The 16,593-nt window shown below is 53.7% G+C and overlaps 3 protein-coding genes across 3 annotated transcripts; 1 reads left to right on the top strand and 2 right to left on the bottom strand.

Moving 5' to 3' along the window:
* Window positions 1-564: 564 nt before the first annotated feature.
* JN550_011590 (uncharacterized protein) lies at window positions 565-8,022 on the top strand (the record flags this gene model as incomplete). The annotated part of the gene is made up of 13 exons (XM_049309972.1): window positions 565-620; window positions 681-1,194; window positions 1,243-1,366; window positions 1,422-1,534; window positions 1,593-1,924; window positions 1,971-2,086; window positions 2,212-2,592; window positions 2,666-4,478; window positions 4,524-4,812; window positions 4,871-4,967; window positions 5,024-5,760; window positions 5,854-7,195; window positions 7,274-8,022. 13 exons carry the CDS (start codon window positions 565-567, stop codon window positions 8,020-8,022), a joined length of 6,663 nt encoding a protein of 2,220 aa, XP_049166452.1.
* A 372-nt stretch (window positions 8,023-8,394) lies between these two features.
* Window positions 8,395-9,503, bottom strand: JN550_011589 (uncharacterized protein; the record flags this gene model as incomplete). The annotated part of the gene is made up of 5 exons (XM_049309970.1): window positions 8,395-8,859; window positions 8,934-9,071; window positions 9,139-9,179; window positions 9,247-9,297; window positions 9,395-9,503. 5 exons carry the CDS (start codon window positions 9,501-9,503, stop codon window positions 8,395-8,397), a joined length of 804 nt encoding a protein of 267 aa, XP_049166451.1.
* Window positions 9,504-10,291: 788 nt separating this feature from the next.
* On the bottom strand, window positions 10,292-15,633 carry JN550_011588 (uncharacterized protein; the record flags this gene model as incomplete). Its single annotated transcript, XM_049309969.1, has 3 exons — window positions 10,292-10,415; window positions 10,483-12,032; window positions 12,082-15,633. 3 exons carry the CDS (start codon window positions 15,631-15,633, stop codon window positions 10,292-10,294), a joined length of 5,226 nt encoding a protein of 1,741 aa, XP_049166450.1.
* Between the last annotated feature and the right edge of the window lie 960 nt (window positions 15,634-16,593).

The raw sequence follows: 16,593 nt of genomic DNA, 5'->3' as shown, positions 1-16,593 counted from the left end.
CACCAATGGCGCGTGCCACCATCAAAGAACTGGAGACTTTCAATGCACTCATATGAGTTCTGTCAATGAATCTTCTAAGTCCATAAGGAATCCAGACATCCAGAATGCCAACCACGGTCCACCCGTTAAACCAGTTCCTGTGGCGATTTGTGGTATGGGAATGCGGTTGCCAGGAGGGATACGGGATGAGGAAGCTCTCTATCAATTTCTTGTGAGCAAGGGGGATGCTCGATCCCTAACACCTTTGGATCGATATAATGCCGAAGCCTTTTATAGTGCTGATGGAAAACGTGGTACCATGATTACCAAGTACGGATATTTCCTGAGTGACGTTGACTTGTCTCAATTTGACCATTCTATGTTTACTACCACCGCCGCAGAAGTGGAGCTCCTGGATCCGAATCAAAGGCTCGCCCTTGAAGTTGTGCGTGAAGCGTTGGAACGTGCTGGCGAAAATTGGCGTGGGAAGCCGATTGGAACTTATGTTGGAATGTTCACGGAGGATTGGAAGGATATGCACAATAAAGACAGCAACTTCTCCCATCGAAACGTTTTGATGGGGCCATGGACTTCGCTATTGCGAATAGGATTTCCTACGAATATGATCTCCGAGGCCCCAGGTAGGAAATATCATGTTTTCGACTATACAGAGTGTGTCATTTATTGATAAATCTGTGCAGTGTCATGTACAAGACGGCGTGCTCATCGTCTGGTATCGGTCTCCATCAGGCTTTGGAGGCTATCTGGCAGGGAGGAATCTCGTCTGCTATTGTAGTGGGTACCAACTTGATAATGGGCCCTGGACAAACCATTACTGGGAGTTCAATGATGACGCTTTCCCCAGAAGGATCTTCGAAGTCTTTGGATGCCTCTGCGGATGGATATGCCAGGGGCGAAGCGGTCAACGCGCTATACATCAAAAGATTGGACGAGGCCATCCGAGACGGGAATCCTATTCGGGCTGTATTTCGCTCCTCAGCCAGCAACTCCGATGGTCGCTCACTTGGCGGAATAACCAGCCCAAATCTAGATGCCCATGAAGCCGCTATAAGGGCCGCTTACTCTTCTGTCCGTCTCAACTTTGCAGATACTGCTATGGTCGAAGCACACGGGACCGGGACACCAGTCGGCGATCCTATAGAAGTCGAGGCCATTGCTCGCTGTTTTGGAGGAGCCGGGGTGTATCTGGGAGCAGTAAGTTGAGTCAGGAATTATGGCATTCAATGGTCTAATTAAGATCAGGTGAAACCGAACCTGGGCCACAGCGAAGGAGCAGCAGCTATTACAAGCATCATGAAAGCAGTCCTTTCGCTGGAACATCGTACCATCATACCCAACATCAAGTTTAACCATCCGAATCCATCGAGTAAGCAGTACACTGAAAAATATGCAGATCACTACTGATGGACTGATGGAACTAGTCCCATGGGAGAATAACAGATTAGTCGTTCCAACCGAGGAACTCCCTTGGCCCGAGGGACGGTGTGAACGCTTTAGTGTGAATACATATGGAATAGGAGGCTCCAACGCTCATGTAAGTATTTCGAGATTTGCCGCTATCGCCCAGGCATAAATTAAAACGGACCTCGTAGTTCATTCTTGACTCCGCCGCCTCGTTCAACCTTGAGATCCCCAAAACTATTCCGCCATCGTTACAACCAAAGCGAACACCAACTCTGCTGCTGTTCTCAGCAGGATTGCCACAATCTCTCAAATCTGTTGTTGAAAGACACAAGAGGTATCTCGTGGAATATCCTGAGAAACTGGACGATCTTGCCTATACCATTGGAGAGAGACGGGACCATCTGAAATATAGGGCTTTCAGTGTGACAGACGGCACGGAGACTTTGGCTGAGCCTGCTGTGTTTACTTTCCAGGATAGCCGACAAGCTGCTTTCGTGTTCACCGGTCAGGGTGCACAATGGTATGAGAACATACTGATATCTAAACGCCTGACTAACCAAATAAAGGGCTAACATGGGACGAAACTTAATGATTGACTATCCATCATTCATGAGAGACATCCAGTCTATGGAACTAGTTTTACAAGGCTTGGACCATGACGCTCCATCATGGTCGCTTCAAGGTCAGTAATAAGTGTTTTGGTTTGATATTTCCAAGTGACTAATATTAATGATGAAGAGATGATTCTCTCATCTAATGGTGAAGCTAGGATGTCTCAAGCCGAGTGTTCACAGCCACTTTGAATAGCCATTCAGATTGCGGTTGTGGACCTGCTGGCATCTTGGGGGGTTTCCCCCTCCGCTGTGGTCGGCCATTCCAGTGGTGAAATCGTGGCGGCGTATGCTGCAGGCGCATTATCAAAGTACGAGGCTTTGATTATAGCCTACTATCGAGGACTTGTGTGTAAGATAGCCACTGTACCTGGCGCAATGGCTGCTTTAGGGCTTGGAAGATCCGAAGTTGTGCCATATCTGGTACCTGGTGTGGGAATTGCTTGCGAGAACAGTGCTTCCAGCATCACTCTTTCGGGCGATTCGGAAAGCCTGGAGCAAGTCCTCAGCACTATAAAGAGGAATAATGAGGGAGCTTTCGTGCGAAAACTTCGCGTCGAGATGGCATATCATTCAGGTACGATCCTTGCGTTTGACTAAATTGAAAATATGCCCTTCCTACCATATCCAGCTAACTGCAACTCCATCAGGCCATATGTCAAAATTGGGAAATAAGTACCGGGAACTGATTTCGAGACACGTCTCCCTCAAGTCACCCATCATTCCATTCTACTCTAGTGTATACAATGGCAAACGCCTATTGGAATCGTCTGAGTTCGGGCCCCGCTACTGGCAAGAGAACCTACAGAGCCCGGTGTTGTTTCACACGGCCGTGAAAAGCCTTCTACGGGAGTCGCCTCATATGGTCCATGTGGAAGTTGGGCCACACCATGCACTCCGTGGACCGCTCCGCCAGATATATCAAGAAATGGGCACATCAGTGACTTATATTCCAACTTTATCACGGGGTGAGGACGACACTCGCTCGCTCTTGTCCGCGTTAGGCCAGCTGTATACAACAGGGTTTCCGGTTAAGATTCCTTCTGATCCCAGTCGGAACCCTCGAGTTTTACCAGACCTACCTCCGTACCCGTGGCACTATGACCGATCTTATTGGTCAGAGACACGTGTTATGAAGAATTGGAGATTCCGCAAGCACGCACCGCATGACCTGCTGGGTTCTCGCACCACTGAATCGACAGAGCTCGCTCCAGCATGGCGCAACGATATCCGAGTTAGTGATGTGCCTTGGCTCAAAGATCACTGTGTGGGCCACGATGTGGTCTTTCCTGCTGCTGGTTATATCGCAATGGCTGGGGAAGCGGCTTACCAACTTGGGCATACCACGAGCCCCCGCGATTACACTGTCAAAGATGTAGAGCTACGTCAAGCCTTGGTCCTCCAAATGAAGATCTCCAAAGAAATTGTCACAACACTCCGACCACAACGTTTGACGACGAGCTTGGATAGTGACTGGTATGAGTTTGAGATCGTCTCATATGACGGCTCCGCATGGAATAAGCACTGCTGGGGTTTCGTGCGTCGTGGACATGCCACTCATCCGCCGTCGCATGTGAAGAAGATTCTCCAATCTTTGCCAAGAAAAGTGTCTACTGATCGATGGTACACAACCTTAGGCCGTATAGGACTTAACTACGGCCCACGTTTCACAAAGCTGAGGAATATCACTGCGGGTGTAAGCGAAAGAGACGCAGTGGTTCACGTCGTGGATGACCCAGGTGATAAGTCCGAGTCGTTTTACTGCCTTCACCCCAGTACCATTGACGCCACTCTGCAGTCATGGATGGTGGCTGCCTTTCAGGGCATGTGCAGCTCACTGAAAACACCACTTTTGCCTACATTCATCAAAGAGCTTTACGTCGGCGAGGGAACTGGGCAGACACTTCATATCAAGACAACTGCTTCCATACGTGGAGATGGTCATTCATATGGGGTCGGAGAAGAAGGTGAAACTTTGTTCCTGTTGAGGGGCTTTCAGGTGACACGCCTCCCCTCTGATGAGAATGTTCCAGCGCCTACAGCCCTTCAGCTGCAATGGGCACCAGACTTCTCATTCCTCGATTCCAGCCAACTCACACGCCCAACATATGACTTCCGGGAGCAAACCAACCTCGTGGAAAGGCTATGTGTTTTATGTGCCTTGGAATCAAGCCAACAAATCCAGAGCGTCAACGCAACCCAGCCGCATTTCGAGCGATACAGAGGATGGCTCGCGTCCCAGGTCCTTCACTTTCAATCGCCAGGGTATCCGCTTGTCGATACCATCAAGATGGTAAGAATGACAACCGACGAACGCCGAAGTAGTATTCGCGAGACACTCGAGCTGTGCAAGTCAGTTGGTATCGACGCCATGGCAGAGGCAGTGTGGCGAGCATACGACCAAATGTCCAATGTTTTTGAGGGGAAAACGAGCTTTCTAGATCTCCTCATCCACGATGGCACGTTGGCTAGTATATAAGATTGGATGAACAATATCTGGGATGTCAGTAAATTCTTCCAACTGCTGGGTCACACCGAGCCTCAGATGCGCATTCTCGAGATCGGCGCCGGCACTGGAGGTCTCACTGCGAAGATACTCAAAGAACTTAGAAGCAGCTTCGGAGACCGACTTTACTTGCAGTACACTTTTACAGATGTTTCGTCAGGCTTTTTTGTGGCTGCGCAGGACCGTTTCAAGGAATTCGACGCCATTGAATACAAGGTTCTCGATATTTCAAAGGACCCAGTTGGTCAAGGTTTCAAGGCAGGGGACTACGATCTAGTTATCGCCTCAAATGTAGGTACCCCAATTATTTTATACTTCGGATGAGTACTCACCGGATTATTTGCTTTAGGTCCTCCACGCGACGCCTATCTTGCACGAGACCCTGTGCCATGTGCGGACGCTCTTAAATGACCAGGGTCGGCTGTTTCTACAGGAGCTATCCCCAGGTGAGACCACCTGAAGCTGCGTCATGCATCAACCAGGTCGCTAATGTGACCGATAGTGACCAATTGCGTTGGATATATCATCGGGTTGTTCACTGGCTGGTGGCTAGGAGAAGCTGACGGTCGTGCTGAAGCCCCGTATTTGCCAGCAGAAGAGTGGGATAAGAAACTACGCGCAGCAGGTTTCAGCGGCTGCGATGCAGTGACTTTCGATAATCAAAGACCATACAATATTAACGCGAATATTGTCTCACGACCTGCGACAGATCTCAAGACCCAGGAACATGTCAAATTGCTCTCAGGGCCATCGCGCATTCACCTCCTGGCCAGACAAGTGGGAAACCTATTAGAAAGTAGTGGATGTCATGTTGAGCATTGTCAATGGGGTGATAGAGAGATACTGGACTGCGAACAGACCGTTGTCTCCTTTGTCGATCTCGAGCTGCCGCTCCTCAACAGTCCCAGTAAAGAAGACTGGTACTTTTTCATCAGTGCCATCAAGTCGCTACAGAAGAACACAATGCTGTGGATCACGAACGCGGCTCAGGTTAACTGCAAAGACCCTAATGCAGCGCTAATACTCGGAATGGCAAGAACAATTCGATCCGAACTCGCTATGTCTCTGGCAACCTTGGAGCTAGAAGACTGGCAGCTGCCAGGGGCCGCGCAGGCGATCGTGAATGTAGCCAGAAAGGTTCAACGGAGCAAAGATAGCATAGCATCCCACCTGGATCCAGATTATGAGTATGCGTGGGTTGATGGCGCCGTCCATGTCGGGCGTTTCCACTGGTACGCGGTGCATCATGCCTTGAGAAACAGTGCTCCTCCAACACGGGCCACCAAGGCACTGACAATTCGCGAACGCGGACTTTCGGAAACTCTTCACTAGTCCGGCCAGTCTTTGCCAATAATTGGGGGCTATGAGGTGCAAATAAACGTTAAGGCCGCTGGGCTCAACTTCAAAGACGTGCTTGGCGCCATGGGCGTAGTGCATGGCGAAGACATTTTTGGCACCGAATCTGACTGGCTCGGCCTCGAAGGAGCGGGCTATGTCAGTGGAACTGGTGCCGACATTTCCCATGTCAAAGTTCGCGACCGCGTCATGTTTTTCGGAGCAAACTCCGCAGGGCTAGCGACCCAGGTACAACGCCCGGGTCTGTTCACCGTCCGCATCCCTGATGAACTTAGTTTTGAAGATGCTGCCAGCATGCCTATAGTCTACGTCACCGTCCTTCTGGGCCTGGTGGAAAGAGCTCAGCTACAGAGGGGCCAGTCCCTGTTGATCCACGCTGCGGCAGGCGGAACGGGAATTGCAGCGATCCACGTTGCGCGATGGATAGGCGCGGAGATTTACTACACTGTCGGGTCTGAGGAGAAGGCCAATTTCCTGGTTGACAAGCTTGGAATGCCTCGCGGCCGCATCTTCCACTCGCGTGACACGAGTTTCCATGACGGAGTGATGGCTGCGACCAACGGCGTTGGTGTTGACTGTGTGCTGAACTCGGTGTCAAGCGAACTTCTCCATACCACTTGGGAATGTGGTGCGCCTAACGGATGCATGGTTGAACTCGGCAAGCGGGATATGAGAGGCCGCGCTCTGATTGCGTTCGACAAGTTTGAAAGCAACAGAACGTTCATCGGACTCGACTTGCCACGATACGTTGCGACAAAGAAAGCTACGGGCAGCCACCTCATGGAGCTAGTGTTAGAACTCTACGTCAAGGGGCACATCAAGCCCGTACACCCGATTACTGTCTTCGATACGACAGAGATTGAAGAAGCCTTCAGGTATATGCAGCAAGGTACTCACGTCGGAAAAAATGTTATCCGATTCCCAGAACTTGAAGAAAATCTCCCCTGGACCCAGGCTATTCCAAAGCCGACTTTTCGGGGGGATAGAACTTACCTCCTCGTCGGTGGTATGGGAGGTCTTGGACGAGCCATCGCGGTGTGGATGGCCACCTACGGTGCTAAGTACATCACATTCATATCCAGATCCGCAGGAAAGGGTGAAGACAACCATTCTTTCATCAAGGAACTGGAGCTAATGGGGTGCGCGGTACAGACTTTCTGCGGTGATGTGTCTGATAGAGATTTGGTTAATCACATAGTAGCAACTGCGATTGCTCCCATCGCGGGAGTAATGCATATGGCGATGGCTCTGCGCGATATGGGCATTCTCGACATGGCCCTGGAGGTATACCAAGATGTGATCCAGCCTCGAGTGTACGGTACTTGAAACTTGCACAATGCATTGGTGGACCATCAATTGGACTTTTTCGTGCTGTTCTCGTCGGTATGCGGCATAGTGGGATACTATGGTCAAGCCAATTACGCCGCTTCCAACACCTTTTTAGATGCTTTTGTTCAGTACCGACATGACCGGGGTCTTGTTGCTTCGGTCATAGATATAGGTCCTGTGGACGATGTGGGATACATAAGCCGCACACCGGCCGCCAAAGAGACGATGCTGGCAATGTCCGGCCGGCTTGTTTCAGAACGAGACTTTCTCGAGGTTTTGCAGCTCACCATTGCGCAGTCGGCCAAGCCACCTCTCGTGGAGAAAAGATTAGCTGGTACAAGCGGCATCTATTTCCAAAACCCAAGCCAAGTCACTCAGGCATTAGGATGTCGATTGCCTATCATGGACCCGCAAAACAACATTATCTGGAGACGAGATCCGCGAATGGCCATTTACCGCAATATTGAGACAGTGGCGGACGAAAGTGCAACCACCACAAGTGGCATGAAGCAGTTCTTGGCTGCAATTACGGAGAATCCCATTAAACTAGAACAACCCGAAGCAGCCGAATTCCTAGCTTGTCAGGTCCGGGATCGTGTGGCGGCGTTGATGCGCAGGGATGACGAAGAGCCACTGGATTTACGGCTCACACTATCTGGGGTTGGTGTTGACTCTCTCGTTGCTATCGAGTTGCGGAACTGGTGGAAACAAAACCTTGGGTCTGATGTATCGGTTTTGGAACTAATGAATGGAGGCAGCCTGCAGTATTTGGGGGAGATGGCAGCGAAACGACTTTTAGACAAATTGCAGAAGTAGGGAAATATCCTAGGAAGCGCCAGACATTGGCCTTGACCGTTATGTTAAAGGTAAACAGTCATTTCAAGTATACGTATCTACCTTGAAAGTGAGGACTGCAGCCCGGAATTCTACTCCCTAACATGAAAGCGACGCTAGTATTGAATAACCAAGTCAAGGATAGTTTTATCCAAATATGGGACCCTCAAGCGCCGGAAAGTGGACATGCAACATAAATGACTACCGTATCAGACATACTGCTAGCTCTGTTCTGAAATGATCGACCTCATCAATATTGCTGCCCACTGAGCCTCCTATTCACAAGACAACGTACAGGAGTAAAAATAGTCACAAACGATCTCTTTAATTCGCACAATACTCTGCCGCCATCAACTACACCGGGATCGGCTTCGGCACGCCTCTCTTGACGCCCGGTTCGCCAAGGCCTGGGATCAGCACGGGGGCCCGGCGCTCCATGGGCGTGCGGCCGATGACGAAGAAGCGGGTGATGGCGTGGCCGGTGCCGTAGGCCTCCTCGACCAGATAGACGGTGGTGCGCCACCAGGCGCACAGGGCCGAGAACATCCAGAAGTAGCTGGCGGCCTTGATGCCGCGGGTGACGCCGCCCTGGAGGCCGTCGCCGGAGCCCGACACGGGCGAGGTGCCGCCGTTGTACGCGAACATGCAGCACGCGATGGTGCTGCCGATGGCCAGGCTGAACAGGCACGCGCTGAGCACGACGTCGCGCGCCGTCGCCGCCAGCGCGCACGACCACGTGAAGACGCACAGGACCACGAACCACGCCGCCAGCTCCGGGAAGTGCGTGTGCACCGAATGAGGCGGGATAGCTCCTGCTGCCTGTGGCGTACGGGGGCTTATTAGGATCATGTAATCCTAGAATTCGACACCTGGAATAGAACCGTCATACTCACCACGAATGCGTACAGGATGCCGATGGCAATCCAGAAGCTCCCCCACATTGTGTTGATCACCGTGACGAGCGTGTCACGGGCTTTGAATCCATAGAGCCCGGCAATGAACTGGGCGAGTCCACCAAATATGCCCACGAACTCAACAGGCAGATTAGATTAACACGGTGTGATATACTGACTCCTACCACACAACCGTCGTGCTTACTGGAAAGAAGATAGTCGGTGAATCAGAATTTCCCCACCAATCTGCATTTTCATTAGCCTCCTTTTCAAGCACTCAGATGGAACTCATAAACCCCGAGACTCGACGTACTAGCAATGTAGCTCGACGTAATCCAAGTAGAGCCCGCAAACCCGGCCAGACCTGTCACCCTGATGTTAGCCCCTTATTTCACTGTAACACCAAAACTTGGCCTTGGCTAGTTCGAAGGCCCAGCGGTATCAGCGTCAGTCATACTCACCCAGAGCGGCGGGGGGTGCAATGGGCTGCAAGAAGATCTGTACACCCGGGGTCTGCTGCGACGTCGCGTTACGGCGCTTCTCGTCTTCAGCGTGGGCGGAGAGAGACATGGTTTCAATACTTCGGTGATCTGCCGTCAGTCAAGATACCGCGGACCTAGACAGTGGAGGGTTAAGTTGATATGAGATGCTATTATGGAGTTTATCACTGATCTCCGGATGTCCCGGGCATCGTGAATATAACAGAGCGGGGAGACAGAGCGTGTTCCAATTGAGTTCGAGTATAAGTGGGCGCGGGTTTGGTGGTTGCGTCACCATGATCGCAAGCCCTCTCGCGCGCTGGGGGAATGATCAGCACATCACCTGGCCGCGGCTTTGTAAGTTTAAACTACAATGAAATTTGGAGAAGTTGCTTTAGGCACGGGGGTGCCACCTAAACTTGTGGTTGTCACCTGTGGACCTCTAATGACTTGGTTCAATGTTGCTGGATAGATTAGGGATGATGGCCACATTGCACTAACAGCAGTATGCATGCAACTAGTACCAATATGTGCAACACATCACCAGACTAGTAAACATTCGCAACGAGTTAACTTCATGGATTCCGAGAATGTCGTAAGGTATCCCAAGGTATCCAAGCCAGCTAACTCTCCTATCTATCCAAGGCTCTCCCATCTCTGGATTCGACATAGGGGCCACTTGCCCCGACCGCTTTTCCAAAAAGGCAACGCAACCGGACGCCATGCTTGCTATAACAATCGTAAAACATACGCTGATGAGCAAGACTAGGATGGACATATGTTGATACAGAAATCCTCCACCGCTTGATGCTAAACTGACCCCAATAACCATGCCGTGTATAGCCCCTGTTTCCCCGCGTAAAGAGTGCGTTCGTTTGCTCAGTTGTAAGTGCCACGGATCTTGGCGTACAGAGCCGTGTCAAAGAAGTTGTAGTCCTCCTGCAGCTCGCAGAATTCGTGCTGCATGAGCAGCCGCTCGGCTGTGGGTCTTTCCCTCGAATCCCTACCCCACATGTTAGCATTGAGTTCTATCTGTAGGAGCAAACCGAGACAAGGGCAGAGAAACTTACACAGTGAAGCAATCCAGCATGAAGCCCAGCGCATACGGGCTGATTGCCTCGCGGACCTCGTCCGCAATCGGGGGTATCTCCCCGTTGGCGATCTTGTAGATCGCGCCGACTGCCTCCTCCTTGCTCCAAGGCCTTCTCCCGGCGAACATTTCCAATACCACGCAGCCGAGAGACCAAATATCGACCTTGGCACTGTAGCCTTCGCCTTGGGAGCGAATGACCTCTGGAGCCATCCAGAAAACGGAGCCTTGCATGCTATTGGTCTTGTCATTGCCGTAGATGTCATCCGTCTTCTTGGAGATACCAAAGTCGGAAATCTTGCACGTGCCATCCAGATCGAGCAGGATGTTGTCAGCCTTGAGGTCACGATGCAGGACACCCTCCCGGTGGAGATAGGCAAGTCCGGACAAGGTCTGCCGCGTCAGACTGCTAACCACGGGCTCTTCGAATTTCCCGTGCTTGCGTAGACAGGATCCGATGGAACCACCGGAAATATACTCGAGGAAAATACTGATGCTCGTTTCCTTGCGTTCACATCCAAGATACTGCACAATGTTGACATGGTCAAGATACTGCATGGTTTCGATCTCGGTGTTTAGAGCAGCAACGAGCTCGCGCATCTTGTTGCTGTCGCCCCCAGCAGCTCTGGGATTGACCTCGACCTCCTTGACGGCTAAGAATTCACCAGTGGTGGCATTCATACCCAGGTAGACGCGCCCGTAGGTTCCCTTGCCAATCAGCTCACCCTTGAACCATCTGAAGGTTGTCTGACGCTTCGGCAGATGGTCCTGAGGAATCTCGGGCATAATGTCGATCATGGAGCCACGCTCAGGCCTGATCTGAACCACATGGGCACCGAACATCTTGGTGCTCTTGCGGCGCTGGATCATAGAGGTGGGCCCTGCTAAGCCAGAAGCAGAAGATGCAGTAGTGAAGCGTTTATTTGCTTCATGTGCACCACGAGCCACTTCACGAATAGACTTCATGCGACCTAGGCCACCGGAACGTCGCATGCTCCGCTGAGCAACAGACGCGATGGAGGTTGGGCGCTGCTCGAGCGCCTTGAGGGTGGATTCGTCCGAGCCAAGAGTATCATTGTCGCTGTACATAGATGACCGAGCGGTAGCGGTGCCGGTCGGAGGTGTTGGGAGTTGCAAAGCCGGTGCTGCTGAGCTTTCTGGTGCCCTGTTTTCTTGACTTGGTGAAGTGGGGGAGGGCGGATCTTGGAGAGACGCTTCATCTAGGACAGGTTGGTCGAGATCAAGCTCCGGGAAGAATGCATCCAGGTTGTCAAGCAGTGCCTCAGCAGGTGGACGAGCGGCCCAATGATCACGCTCGATGAAGGACTTGCGTCGACCCAACTTGCTGTCATCTGAGTCGATAGACTCTTGACCTGGAGTAGTGGGTGTACGGCGCTGCGAGCTCTTTCGGCTTCTGGCGCTTTCGTTGTCATCATCCTCGAAGTCGGGCGTCTTCATGTTCCCAGGTGACCCGAAGGACACAGATAATTGTTTCTTAGATCTTGAAGTATTGAGAGTGAGGTTCGGTTTCTGGGCAGTGTCAGTATCATCATCTTGGAGTATCAGTCATGTTACACACCTGAATCGAGGGCTGCCTTCCTCTCACGGGAACAGCAAACAGGCCATCATCCGAGTCGTCGCCGGAGGAATCGTCCCTGTGGATAGTCGGTGCCGCTGGCTGAGCAAATTGTACATCCGTCTCCGTAAAGTCAACATCAGGGCCGTGAGACTTCCGACGAGGAGCATCAGCACCAAAGCTGGCACGCGTGGGGTGAGCCGTAGTAGGACTGATATTGCCGGGTGATGGAGCTCGTTGCGCTGCTTGATGAACTTTAGCAAGATGTCCATTCTCAGGTCTTACGCGGCCATCATTGACAGGCGTGCCTCCGGGCGAGTAGTCCGGGACAAGAAATGAAAGATCTCCACGGCTCCAAGTCAGAGTTCCGGGTGAGCCGGATCGCGGACTACTGCGACCCGAAGCAGTCTGGTCAAAGTCAACCGATGCCATAGCTCGCTTACCTCGTGTATCTTCATAAGCAGCGCTGCCTGCCAGGCCGGGATTACTCCTATTAGGCGATGGCCCCCGTTGTTGTCGACTTCCAGGGGTGGGTCGCCCAAAATGGCTTAGAGCACTGCCCATGCCGACCAGCGCGCCCAGGGCAGATTTCTCTGGGTCTACCCTGGAGCTTGTCCCTGGTCGACGCTGGGACATTTCTTGCTGGTTTAGCTCTCCTCCGGTAGATGTAGATGTGGCGGGTCGCCTTGGGGTCGGATAACCGTCGAGGCTTCCTTGAGACTGACGCATGGAGTGGTTCGAGCGGCGACTTAGCGAGTTCGCCTTTATCAAGGTTGCGGTCTCGACACCAGGAGGGGCCGGTGCTCTGCGCTGGGGAAACAAGTTGTCTTGCTTCTTCTCTTCGTACGGAGAGCTGCGAGGCTGATCAAAATCAACGTTCCTCCCAACGATGCCAAATGAGGGGCTGATGCTGTCCGGTGACGACTTTTCCAAGGCCTGTCTTCTCCTAGCCAGATAGTCTTGTTGCTGCTTCTCAACGCTAGCCTTGTAGTCTTGGGCTTTCTGAGCCAGTTCATTGGGGTCTGGTCCATTTCCAACCACTGTGTTGACGCGGGACGTGGGCGGTGACGAACTTGACCGAGACCTTTGCCCATTTAGGCGAGCGTAAGCATCCTCGTCCATGGATGCACCAGATGGAACATAACCAGGCGTTAACGACTCAGGTACAGAGTCCTGAGGGGCCACGGGGGGTAGCCTCACGAAGAATTTCAGCGAACCACTCGAGTCGGCCTTGTTTCTCTTGTGGATCATGAGACTCTGGTCCTCGAGTGGCTCATCGTGGTCTGCGCGGCCCAATTCGGTGAGAAACAGCTGCGGTGATATGACGTCCTGAAGCCCCAGGTTCGTGCATATAGTGGCTCGCAAGTCAGCGGATGTATGGCAGTCCGTGACGTCGCACATGCGGTAATTCCACATATCCATAGTCGCCAAGATAAACGTCCTGGGAGCGTTGGGGCTCCTACGGAAGGCAGGGGCGCTGTCCGGGATCAATTGGCTTGTACCGTCTAGTTCAGAGCCGTAACGGCTGCCTAGGGAGGATGGCTTCAACATGTTCGGGCTCGTCTGCGCGTCGCCTTCCTCAGGCGATGGAGCTGACCCGTCTTCCTTCTGCTTGTTCTTCCTCTTCAGGAAACTCAGGAAACTCTTGTTGTCCTTGGCTGAAATGGGAGGTTCAGTACCAGCAGACCTGTCACCAGGATCCAAAGGTGAATGGCCAGACCCATCCTTACTCCGGCTGGCGTTGATCATCTCGCCGATGCCACTCATACCATTTCGGAGCATCTGAGATGCTTCCGGGGGGACACCAGAGCCATAGATTGCCGTATTCGAGTTGACAGAGCTGATGCTGTCTCGCGATCTGTGTCCAAACCTGCCCGAGGTTGAAGATGCAGACAGGTTGCCCGATTGGGGGAAAAGCCCTGAGTTCGGTTTTGGACTACCCCCAGGGCTATCGCCACGGAAAGCAGAAGCACGATAGTTGCCATCGCTGTCGTTGCCAACGGGGCTGTGCCGACGGCTGCTCTCAATATCGATATTCTTCAGTATCGTTCTGTGGTTGGCGTCGGAGCTCATGGTGTTGCTTAGGGTTGGCATCGTGGTGGATCTTGTCTGGGAGAATCTTCTGCCACCAAACCCTTGCCCGGGAGCCTTGATAGGGGTATTGGGGGAATCGGCATCCGTCCCTGCACTCTGCCCATTGGACGCAGTAAAGGAATCTTTCCTGGAATGGCCATCTGAGGGACGACTCGAGGTGACCGCCGCGCCTCCATTATACACGACGGCGCGAATGAGCCGGCGCATGCGTTTCCCTTCCTCCCGCTCCCGCGACTGATCCCACCCGGTGCCGCTCTTGGTGCACTCCTGGGCCAACCTGGGATACACCTGCTGGTGCATCAGGCCAAAGTTGCCCCTACCACCGTGGCCGCTGCCCAGCTCCAGAAACTGTGATCCATGGAGATTCAGCCCCTTAAACGTCTCCTGCCAGTCCTTTGAGAATTGGTTAGTAGCCAACCACAATAGGACATGATCCAAGGGCCATCTTGCGGCTAATTCCGGAGGGATCCCAGACAGAACTCCAGTAGCATTGGAGGCAGTAGACATCATTCGACCGCTCATGGCATTCGCATACAGCCTGTCCCGGCTTTCGGTGTCTGCAGGTGTGGTATTGGCCGTGTCGGTATTGCTGCCGAGGCTCGGAGTCGGCCAAGAGCTCTGCGTAGTTGCAGAATACGCGGCCGAGTCGTCCAGCCCAAAGGCAGGTATGCCCACACCCTCTCCATACGTATCGCCCTGGGGTATGTAGGTCGCCGACATGCCCTGCTCCTTCTGCTGGTAGGGCTGCTGGGGCGGCGGGGGTGGAATGGACAGCGACGGCTGAGCCAGCATCTTGGGGTTATAGGGAATGTGCGGCGCGTTGGCCGGCGGAGGCGGGATCGTCATATTGGTCCTGTTGTCGTACGGGCGACCCCAGCCGCCCTGCCATGGAGGCTGGGGACCGAGTGCGCTGTTCGGCGGCGGGCCCGACGGGGGAGGGGGCAGCTGCAGCGTCGTGGGAGCGCTGGGATATCGGGGAGGCGGCGGGGGTATCGTCATGCCGTTGTTCATCTGGCCCTGGACGGGCGGCGACATGGGAGGCGGCGGCGGGACGGCGAAGGGCCGGGGCTGGTTCCCCTGGGGGTTGGAGTACATGGCGGGCGGCGGAGGGATCTGGCCGTTCCTCGTGCCCGGGCGACTGTTGTCGAAGACGGGCGGCGAGACGGCCGAGGGCGCGAGGGTGGCCGTGGAGGCGCGGGGCCGCAGGTTGGGCACGCTGGAGGCGAAGTTTGCGGCCAGGTAGGGCGGCGGATCGCCGGGCGGCGGGGGGCTCTGGTAGGGAGAGGGAGAGGGGGCGACGGCTTGGCTGGCGTTGTTGTTTGTCTCATTGATGAGGCCGTCGAGGGTGTTGATGTTATCCTGCAGTCGCTGGCGGATGCCGCTGGCGACGGGATAGCGGGCGGTTCCTTCGCTGGTGCTCTCCGACCTACTCAGCGCGGCCGGGTTGCGCGAGGTGGTCATGGCCTGGCGTCGTGGGCAGACGACACAACACGACCATGGCCCTGGACACGCACACCTGGGATTCGGCGCGCGGAGGCTAGCCTAGCACCCCGAGGCAGTTACGGTACCTAGATAGCTGCTCTGCTGGTGGTTGATGGACACTGGACTGACTGGTGGCTATCGAGATCGGCCGCCCAGCAGCGGATGGTGCGATGTGTCTATCCGCGAGGCCCCTTAGCCTCAGCCTCCGTCTGTCGTCCGGCGGTCTCTATCGTCCGAAGAAGCTCTGTGCCTTCGCTGTAGGGGGTCGTGCTAGCTTGGATCGGGGATGGCGAGCGGTTGTTCGTCGTCGACGATGTGGAGTGGCCTACGGATTTAGCGCACGTCGCACCCTCGTCCGAGCTCGACGGACAGTTATTGACTGCTCTGGCTCCTCGTTGCCCCGGAGAAAATGTGGACGGCGGGCGCGGCTGGCGCTTAACGGTCGGCTCTCGTCGACTTGGTTCGGGTTGCTTGCCGAGCGATACTAAAAGGTGTGTGCAACTTGGATCCCAATGACAAGGCAGCGGGCTGGATAGAAGTGACGCTTCACTGTCCGGTTTGTTTCTTTGTCGGGAAGAAACATAACTTGGGTTCTGGAAGGGTGCCGATGGGGGACAGGCATTGGATCCTTGTCCAGTCCACACACCACCCAGACTAGAGACTAGATAGACAGGCAGTTTGGCAGTACCGTACGAGGGCTCACCCAAGTCACAAGCGCGGAGGTGTGTGCCAGACGCACGTTGCCTGCATCCGATAGCCGTCCAGGGCCAATGGCGGTCGAATGCAACGAGTCCTGCCCACGAATGAGGGGGCCGGGGACCAGGGTGTCGCTTAGCCAACCAGCAGCCAGAGGGTGAGATGCGACAAATAAAGACTGCTCGGAATTCAATGAGCACGATGGATGGGAACGGCCTTGCTCTGTGCTCTGCCATCTGTCGA

Source organism: Neoarthrinium moseri, assembly GCF_022829205.1.
Source record: "Neoarthrinium moseri strain CBS 164.80 chromosome Unknown scaffold70_Wmoseri_CBS_16480, whole genome shotgun sequence".
In the NCBI taxonomy this organism is placed as follows: domain Eukaryota; kingdom Fungi; phylum Ascomycota; class Sordariomycetes; order Amphisphaeriales; family Apiosporaceae; genus Neoarthrinium; species Neoarthrinium moseri.
This window is presented reverse-complemented; position numbering and strand designations above follow the sequence as displayed.